Source organism: Trifolium pratense, linkage group LG1 (assembly GCF_020283565.1).
Source record: "Trifolium pratense cultivar HEN17-A07 linkage group LG1, ARS_RC_1.1, whole genome shotgun sequence".
NCBI classification, from domain to species: Eukaryota; Viridiplantae; Streptophyta; class Magnoliopsida; order Fabales; family Fabaceae; genus Trifolium; species Trifolium pratense.
Window position 1 is genome coordinate 43605243 of NC_060059.1, and position 10598 is coordinate 43615840.

The 10598-nt window shown below is 31.2% G+C and overlaps 1 protein-coding gene across 1 annotated transcript; it reads right to left on the reverse strand.

The window, feature by feature from the left end:
- Positions 1-3603: 3603 nt before the first annotated feature.
- LOC123922381 (serine/threonine-protein kinase PCRK1-like) lies at positions 3604-8498 on the reverse strand. Its single transcript, XM_045975103.1, has 5 exons — positions 8239-8498; positions 6393-6797; positions 5493-5753; positions 5219-5341; positions 3604-4638 (listed from the first exon to the last, which is right to left on the reverse strand). Exons 2-5 carry the CDS (start codon positions 6774-6776, stop codon positions 4132-4134), a joined length of 1275 nt encoding a protein of 424 aa, XP_045831059.1. The 5' UTR covers positions 6777-6797; positions 8239-8498; the 3' UTR covers positions 3604-4131.
- Positions 8499-10598: the final 2100 nt, after the last annotated feature.

A 10598-nucleotide genomic window follows, 5' to 3' on the forward strand; every position in this document is an offset into this window, starting at 1 on the left:
AATTGATGATAATTAAAGGTTAAAAAAAATTAAAGACATAATCAAGAACATAAACTTAAGTTGACATCCATAAATAAATAAAAATTGTGATTAATTCCACCATTCAAATTTATTGAAAACAGGGTTAACATATTAGGATTTCTAAATTCTTTCTAAATTCTGTATTTTTTTAATAAAAAGAAAGAGAAAATGAGAGGGGGAAAAAATCTGGTTTAGGGTTAGCTTATGTTAGCAAGCTTATAATATAAGAGATTATCGGTTTTTAATTTTTTAAATTGTGCAATGAAAATTGATGGTTCTTAATTGTTGTATGAAATCTTTCCTATGAAAGTTGATGGAGCTTAACACTTTGTGGACATAATTTAAATCACAATTGGTCTGCTAGTGCATATTGTATCAATTGATCATCGGTTAATATTAAATCTGCAATGTTAAAATCAAAATAATGAATGTGATTAGTGACATGACTATGGTTGTGTTTGGTCGTATTGCAAAAAAAAATTGATTTAGCAGAATTGAGTTTGATAATAACTTTCCAAATTACACGTGATAATAACTTTTCAAATCTCACATGATAATTATTCTCTAAATTTATGATCCGGTAGAAAAAAAATCATTGATCAGGAAAGACATAAAAATATTTCGTGATGAATAATATAGTCAACAATAATTTTGATATGATATACTTTTAAAATTGATGGTGCTTATCAATTATTGCACATAATTTTAATCACAATTAGTATACTTGCTATAGTGGTTGGAAATATTGTCTTGCACTGAAGGGTTGCGGGTTCGAATCATAGTCAAGACAAAATTGTATTATTTTTTAATAAAAATTGCAAGATAAAATGGAGGGAAAATAGGAAAAACAAATTAGGGTTTAGAGTTTGCTTGTGTATACAAGCTTATAATATAAAAGATATATATATATATATATATATATATATATTGAAATTATAATCAAAGTAATTAATTTTAAGCTTTAATCTAAATATTTGATTCATAATAACTATACAAGTAAAAGTCATAAACTCCTCACAATCCTACATATGAAAGAAAGTAGAATTGCAACATATTTGAGATTAACACAAAAACAATAATACATTATATATATATTGAAATTATAATCAAAGTAATTAATTTTAAGCTTTAATCTAAATATTTGATTCATAATAACTATACAAGTAAAAGTCATAAACTCCTCACAATCTTACATATGAAAGAAAGTAGAATTGCAACATATTTGAGATTAACACAAAAACAATAATACATTTTTTTACTAGTTTTACTATATATAAAAAGGAAACCAAGTTGATATTTTTAGTATTTTTGATAATGCTTATAAACAAATAAAATAAGGAGAATGTTAACTTGTGCCCTTAAGGCACATGTTAAGGAAGCAAAAATAGAAATTATTAAATGTTAATTTGTGCATTTTGACTTTTGAAGCATTAAATTTCTTGTATCATTAAATGTTGAATTTCTATTTTGGTATATGGCACATGTTAACAAGACCCATAAAATAAAATAAAATGAAATTAAAAAACAAAAGGGTAAAAATTAAAGGGGTATCTGGGAGTTGAACCCAGGCCCTCTTTAATACTAACCATATGCAAAACCACCAAGCCAACATGCGCTTAATGTTAAAAATACAGCTTAACAGATAAATATATTAAACTATCTTTTGTTACTGTTCATCATCTTCAACCTCATGCTCACCATCACCAAAACCTCAAAAATCATTTTTTTCATTCTTGCACCAAATTGGACATGTAAATATACGATTTTGCTCAGAATTTCATGGGGATTATGAATATACACTTAAATGTTATTAATTCTTACTCAAACATTCGAATTTTCATATCAAAGTAAGAACCCTAAAAAAAAAAAATTATATATTGAGCCTGGGCACGTGCCAGGTATGCCAGGCGGTAAAATCGCCCCTGCTAGGTACAATATAATAAAGTAGGGTGGACATCACGTACTATTAAATAAATAAATAAAATAAAAATTTACTTTTGCCATCCAGGACCGACCCCGAGTATTTGGAGGCCCTGTTTAAAAATTTAAAATGGATCTTTAATAAAAATATAATTTTTTTTTAAAATTAATTCTCTATTTAAATTGTAAATAACATAAAAAATAGTCATCATAGTAAATAATATCTAAAAGTGACATATTTTAATCAATGACATTAAAATACATCTTCAATCTAATATAATTATCAACTTTACATTTTCTTGGGGAAAAAAAACTTTCTTGTAATGTTGCTTATTTTATTTTTTGAGTTATAAAATATTTTTAGTAGTAACAAAGTCATTAATTTTTTTTACATATATACATTTTTTAATAGACCGATATAAACAATTAGAGGTCCTAAATATTTGAGGCCCTGTGCGGTGGCTCACCTTGCACACCCACAGGGTCGGCCCTGTTGCCATCCCATCCCATTTCTCGCGGCCTAAAAAATTATCAAAATATCTCAGTGCGCTACTTAGTAGCGGATTTTATGTTTAAAATCTTGAAAATTTCATGGTAGGAGTGTTTTTTTTTTCTCAAAAATTTCATTTTTATAACGTCTGCTACTTAAGAAGCGGATGTTATAAATATGAGAAATTGTCATGTTAGGGGAGTATTTTTTCTGTAAATTTCTCATTTTTATAATATTCACTACTTAAGTAGTGGACGAACCCGCTATTTAAGTAGTGGACAACTAAAAATCTTAAATTTCATGTAGGATTTTTTTTTTCTTCAAAATTTTTTATTTTTATAATATCCGCTACTTAAATAATGGAACGATAAAAATAGAAATTCGTACGATGCGCGAGAAACCGGTATCCGACAAAAGTAAATCTCATTAAATATTAGTCAATATTAGGAAAAAATTTCAAGTCACATAAAGTTTACGGTAAAGACTACTTTGTAAGGGCTTGGCCCCGCTTTTTTTACCAGAAAAAGAAGACAAAGTTTGTAAAAGAAAATGAAAGACACATTTTGCCATACAATACAAGCACATATGGTTCTGGAAATTTTAATTAGTGGAGATTGTTTAGCATTTCCCATAATATATTAAATGTTTGTATAAATAAATATAGAAAAGTGATAAATTATGACATAATTATCAATAATTAAAAAAATTGAAGACATTCACAAATCCTAGTTCAACTGACAGAAATGCCGAAATTGTTAATGTCGGACGTCAGGACCAGAGTTCGAACATCGGCCACTCCACTTTGTGCGTGTGAGTTTTCAATGACTTTGTCATTTCGTCTAACAAAAAAAATGAAGACTACTGTAACTATACCATTTTATATCAAAAACCAAACAGTAACAAAATAAGCAAGTTGTAGGAGTACCCTTACTTATGAACAGATTTTGTACCGATGAATTAACCTCAATTCAAAAGATGTAACGAAAAAAGGAAAAAAAAAAACTCAATTCAAAACCAAAGAGTGAAAGGGGTACAGTGTGTGTTTGACACAATTTGTTGATTACTGTATTTTCATGTCATTCATGGCATCAGTAAATGAGTCATTGAATCTCCTTCATTCAATATGAATATTACAATGAAGCTCTGCTTAAATAAGTTCGTCTCTTGAAGAGTTAATGAAAATAAGCTGAAAATAACTTATAGACATTTCATAAGTTCTCCCAAACAATTTTACAAGTATAGATACCAATGACTAAAATTGTTTTGCTTCCAATACAAGGTTTGTTCCTCATTGGCCAGCCAACACTTCTCAATGCATCTAAACATCTATAGAAAATCAACAAAATTCAATATATATTGTTTAAAAACATAATCTTTGTACATTTGATGCAAGACCTCGTAAAATATCAGGGATCTCTATATGTAAGGACTAAAATTTCATTATCCATAAATAGAATAATTTATAATTTACAACTCAACCAGATGCATTAGGCTCATCAACTTAGCTAGCATATCAAAGAAATCGAACCTCTACTTTGAAATTCCCAATTTGTTCCTCGACTACTTGAATATCGCATACTTAAAATTTTCACAAAATAGCTTGACAAGCTGGAAGCACACACCTGCGAGAATCACAGGCGGTTTCTATACACTGTTATGATGATGTTAGAATAGTTTTGATCCATTTAAATCTGCAATCATCAGCATGTTCTTAAAAGCTTTGGTCTCCACATCCTAAACCAATTACAATCTGGTTTTGAATCCATGGTCCGTTTCTTGTTCTTTATTTCAGTGTCTTGAGAATCATCGGCTGAGGCTACACAATTCAAGGGTGGTTGTGGATTAGCACTAACCGAAGATTCCACAATCCGATCAATCATTTCTAATACTTCACTCATCTTCGGGCGATTCTTAGGGTTTCTGACCAAGCATCGGTTGGCAACTAAAGCAAGTTTTTGGGCTGACTTTGAGAGGTGTTTCCTCTCAAGTCTTGGATCCAATATCAGTTGAAATTTCTTCACGTCTGAAAGGTATGGTCTTATCCATTCCAACAGCTTCTGTTCACTCTTGGGACGATTTCGATCCAAAGGCCGCCTGCCAGTAATGAGTTCGTAGAGAAAAACTCCGTAGCTCCATACATCACTCTTTGAAGTGAGACGTCCAGTTTGAATATATTCAGGAGCAGCATACCCCATTGTTCCTACAACCTGATGAATACATTATACACCAGCCATATGAACATTAATTGTGTGCGATTCACTAGATTCCAGCTATAAATGGTTGTTATTGGGGAACTATGATGTATGTGTTTCCTATAGAAGGGTAACTTTAACCATCAAATTAAATAAGCCATGTTAAAACAACAGCAAAATAGAGAAACATAGTTTGAGTGTTTTTTTTATGCACAGTAAATGAATTTTTTAACACGCATTAGACTTAGAAAGATGATAAGAAAAGACAGCAAGGGTGCCCTTATGGATTCTGGTACTAAATCGTGATTCATATGATGCACGGCAGCACGGGTGATAACTGATAACTATAAGATAGTTTGGTGGGTTTCTGGAGAAACATTAAGATTGGAGCAGTAAGCAGCCGTGGTTTAAAAAATGATTCTTATGATGACATACTATTAATTTTTATCCCCATAAAATTGTTGGTAGCCTTTATGATACCATTAGACTCAAATCACTATTCTCATACGAAACTCATCTCATGCTCATCACATCTCCACATATATGTAAATAGTCGATTAATATATGAAATCAGAGATGAAAAAAATGGTCATACCGCTGTTGAAACGTGAGTTAACCCATCAGATGGTCCCAATCTTGCTAATCCGAAGTCAGACAGCTTTGCATTCCACTGCTCGTCCAGAAGGATATTCGAAGATTTGAAATCTCTGAAAATTATCTAAATATCCCATACACACAGTTAGTACAGCAATAACAAGCTGCACAGCATTTTTATATTGCAACTAAATTACTTTTTAGAGAAGTTCAATTTAGCTCCTCCTAGCTTCCTTTATAACCTTGAATAGGAAAGTTATGCTAGATGCCTATACCTGAAAATCCATTTCCTCATGCAGGTATGTTAAGCCACGAGCAGCATCTTGGGCTATTTTCAGTCTCCTACTCCATGAGAGAGGAGTTTCTGATCGTGGTGATAAATGGTGTTCCACGCTTCCGTTGGGCATATATTCATATATCAAAAGCCGCTGGATTCCTCTTTCATCATCATCAGCACAATAGCCCACTAGTTTCACAAGATTGTGATGCTCAACAATACCTAGAACATTCACTTCAGTTACCCATTCTTTATGCCCCTATAAGCCGAAAGGAAAGCAAGTAAGAAACACGTAATCACACACATTGTAATGCAGTTGCAAAAGTACTCAAAGGTTAAAAGGTTAACACAATTCTTATCCGGTGTATCAATTGGGCCATCATATTTTGCAAGTCTTCTGAGGATTGAGTACAGCTTGTGAAGTAAGAGTTGTGTCATTTTGCCACACAAATTTCAACATCAATTCATCTAACGTGGTTCAAATATGTGGTTATTGGTATGGACATAAATATCTACTGAGCATAAATAACCATTTATTTGAACTTCGTCAACCATCCAAATTGATGTGGAAATTTGATGTCAAATTTGTGTCAAAATATTATTTCTTGCAAAATAAAATAAAAACTTGATGTGTGGGAGAACACACATTCATTATTCTGAGTTTCTACTGTAACTTCTAATTGTCTCTACTTGAAGTAACTCATGTGACAAATCAATTAAGCTTTATACAATTATGCTTATCATAGCATCCTTGACGATAATTTAAACACAATAGAGTCAAATAACTAGATACTGCATGAGAGGGTCTTATCGTACTTTAACGAGAAACCTATTAACAATGCAGACACGACTAAACTTGTATAACTTTCAGTAGGAAATATTTCATGCAAAACCTTGCCTGAATTCCTCTTTTACCGAGTTGCTTAACTGCAACTTCAATTTTACTAGGCGGGTCATCTGAACTCTTGATCAATCCCTTGTAGACACACCCGAATCCACCCTCACCTAGCATAACAGATCGACCAAAATTCTTGGTGGCTGATTTCAGTTCAGATACAGTAAATACTCTCAGGTTGCTGGGTCTTTGGGACAAATTGGGAAATGCACTCCTCCTGAGGGAGTCTGTGCTATTGTCTGAGGCATCCAAGTCAGAACCAGTTCTTCTCACCTCACTCCCACCATAAGTAGAGTTGTTCGATAGACCCGATAGTGATTGCATTTGCAAGCCTTTAGCATCAGCCTTCTTTTCTCCGTAGTAGATGTTGAACGGAAAACAATTCATTGCTACCTGGCTTGAACACCACTGCATTTTCAAATTAAGATAAAGTCATTGAAAATCAACACGGCATCTAAATTGAAGGCCACAAACTCATAGATGATGAAGGCTTTCCAAACATTTAAGGGCCTGTTTGAATAGGCTTATTGAGTTTATTTGTTGACAAACTTGACATAAGCACTTGTGAAACTGTTTGGGAGAGCTATTGGAAACAGCTTATGACATTTCTATAAGCTGTTTTCAGCCTATTTCCATAAGCTTTCCAAGATAGCTTATAAAAACAGTTCGAATTTATTTTATCCTTTGCTGTAGAAATAGCTTATGTATAAGCACCTATGTGGTTTTTTCCCTAACTTGTGGTTTTTTCCTTATCCCTTTGTATAAGACTCCTTTCACATTTTCAACTGTATTAATTACTAGTATTTCTTTACAAACATATCTCTAATTATGTTACATCTTTTTTTGCAACTTGTAACAAATACAATGATAAAAACATAAACTAATTATCTCTCTTAAATGATAAGATTGTAAAAACTTATCAACCGTCAATAAATTTAATATTGGGGAAACAACCATTTTAGTCCTTCAATGTGCAACTCGTTTTCATTCTGGTCCCTGACTTAAAAAAAAAAAAATTAAATAGTCTCTGACTCTGCAATCCGTTAGTCACTTTGGTCCCTGACATTAAAATTAACAGTTAACTTAAAAACAAAGCTGAGATTTTGCAGAGCGACTAACGAATTGTAAAGTTAATGGGCCATTTTAACGCCAGGGACCAAAGTGACTAACCGATTGCAGAGTTAGAGACTATTTAGTATTTTTTCTTGAGTCAGGGACGAGAATGACAGCGAGTTGCACATTGAGAGACTAAAATGGCCGTTTCCCCATTTAATATATAGGGAGGGAGCAAGTGTTTATGCTGTAAGTACTTAATTAAGCTGCTTATCAAAATAGGGGCTAATTCAAAAAGTAAAACCTATAACCAAACTTCAAACATAATAGAAGTCCAACCAATAAATCTTGGTTGTTGTGTTGTATAATCCAACTTCAGAAGGGTTTTTTCAGCAGATCAAGAGCCTGAACCCTTCTAACCCTTGCCAACAATTTCAATTTCATATAACAGAAAATCAATTTCATAATTGAGTATAATCCAATTTCAATTAACCTAATAAAATCTCAAATCTATCATAATTGTCCAAATTTGGCAACATAATTGACAAAACTAATTCCATTCTAAATCTAGCAATTGTCAAATTTTATTAAATTAAACATAAATGATCAGAGAATTGGAATGTTTTTGGGAAATAAAACCTAGAATGGCACGTGTCTAGAAACATTATCTATCATCTTTTCCCTTTTGGGGTCAATTTATTGCAAAACTTGTTAGTTTATAAATTAAAAAAGAAAAAGAAAAAGGAAAGTATATATGTATGTATGTAAATATTGTAAAGAAAAAAGAAAAACTTACCTGTAGTTAAAATAGTTAGTCTGATCGGAAAAATGTTGAGGTTGAGTGAGTTAAAGAAAAATGCAAAAATCAGAAAGAAATTATGATCTGAGAAAAGAAGATTCGAATGAATCAAGTGAAGTCTGATTGTGAAGGCATTTGGTTGAAAAGAAAGAAGAGAAGAGAGACTGAGTTGGCGTTACACACACAACACAGGAAGAGAGCACACGGCAAGGAGTAAGTCAGCTCAACAACCGAATCAAGTAGGAGTATTATTATTAGGGTCATGTTAACTTGTGCCCTAAGGGCACATGTTAAGCTACCTAAAAATAGAAATATAGCATTAAATGATATAAAGAATTTAATGTTTAGATAATTGAATACACCACAAGTTCAATAAATTTTTTCCACATTTATCTTCTTAACATGTGCCCTTAAGGGCACAAGTTAACATTCTCCTTATTATTATTATTATCTTTTTAAACAAAAGTGGAAACTGGGTGCTGTGTTTGTCAAAGTATGAACGGGTCTTTGAGGTTCCAATTTCCAAAGACCAAGTCGAATAAAACAGACACACACAGCGTATATGATTTTGTCCTTGTTTTGTTCTTATGTTCCATCACTGAGGTGGCATGGCACACAACATTTACATTGTGTCTTTTTATTATTTTTTGGTGATTGACACTGCTATAAAAAAATAATACTGTATATTTATAGTGATTATGTTTCCTAAAAAACAGCGCAGATAAATTAATTTATAGCGGATAAATTAATAGCGGAAAATATATTTAAATGATCGGCTAATGCTATGGTAAACCATCTTTATAAGTAGTTCACTGTGGACAAGTGATTTATCGAATATGAATTTTACGAAATTCATTGTTGGATTGAAAGTTTATATCGTATAGATCATCCATAAATTTTTACGTTATTTAATAAACTGTTAATCTTGATATGTCTCAATAACATATCAAATGATTTTCAATTTTTCTAAATTTTTCTATGGATGATCTATATGATATAAACTTTGAATCCAACAATGAATTTTGTAAAATTCGTATTCGTTATAATGTTATTTATGATTGGTCCACCATGAACCACTTGATGAAATGATCCATATTAAAATTTACCTTAAATGGTCATGTGACTAAGAAATTTATATTTAGTCACACTCACAAAAATATTAAATCATTTAATAGTTTGAAAAATAAATACTGTATTATATTTGCGTCAAAAAATAAATAAATATTATTTAATTCTTTTTTTCAAATACTTATTTATTTTTTTGTGAGTGGCCTATAAATTTGTTGGTCATGTGACCATGTAAAAATATCTCTTATAGCGAATAGCTTATAAGCTAACCGATTGAATTTGTAGTGTTTGAAAAAATTTGCGGTTGAACTAATTTTTTTTTCTTTCTTTTTGATAAAAGTGGTTGAACTAGTTTAAAAATATAAAATAAGATAAAAAGATATATTTAATTAATATTTTATTTTTTTCAAGTAATATGATAGAGATAAAATTGGAAGAAAAAATAACAAGTTATAAGCTCATAACATCAACTCCGTCGCTGGTTGCTTAAGGCCAACGTGGAGATTTTGATTCTCTTTGTCAGAATTTTTAGCATCGGAGCATAAACATGTGGTGTTCCTGTTGCTTATTGTCCTGTGTCAGTTCCCTACTGAAGCAATAAGCTATGTGTGTTTTTTATCAATAAAACACAATAAAGAAGTATTTTGATGATGTTTATTAAAATGTCAAAGAAGTATATTAAGGTGTTAATCAACTTAATAAAGAAGGATATTAGAATTATGTCATTCTAATAAAGAAGGATAATATTCCACATTATAAATGAAGAGCTTAGGCTATTGTTTGTGAGTGAATTCATGAAATACATACATGCATTCATGAATTATATGTGATATTGGATATTCCAATAAAGAAGGATATCAAATTATATTTATCCGATAAAGAAGGATATTAGAGGTGAGATACTCTAATAAAGAAGTTGGTATCACATGCATTAGATATGTCCAGGGGACATATATAGCATGAAGATTTTGGCATTAGATTGCATTAGGATATGTGTACATTATTTGATATTTGATTTGTGACACATATGTTTGGAATTTGTGATAATTGTCTATGTGTGTTAGACTTGTTATATGTGTTAAATGTCCGATGATTATAAATGTAATTGGCTTCAATATCTCGTGGATTATAACTTCTTGTAGCTTATAATTAAATTTGATTAATGATGTATGCTTATAAATGAAATGTGAGTACAATTAGGTTGTAACTCCTAAATAGATATGATTAATGAAGTATATGCATGAGTTAGAATATGCATGGTTTGTGATGAAGTGTTTAAGTATCGTTTA

Bases quoted from the DNA above. Each gene is read 5' to 3' on its own strand.
- LOC123922381 (XM_045975103.1), bottom strand. From the start codon at position 6,776: ATGAATTGTTTTCCGTTCAACATCTACTACGGAGAAAAGAAGGCTGAT. The intron at 5,342-5,492 runs GTATAGGCATCT...TGGGATATTTAG, and splicing joins ATGAGGAAATGGATTTTCAG to ATAATTTTCAGAGATTTCAA. The intron at 4,639-5,218 runs GTATGACCATTT...TGTATTCATCAG, and splicing joins TAACTCACGTTTCAACAGCG to GTTGTAGGAACAATGGGGTA.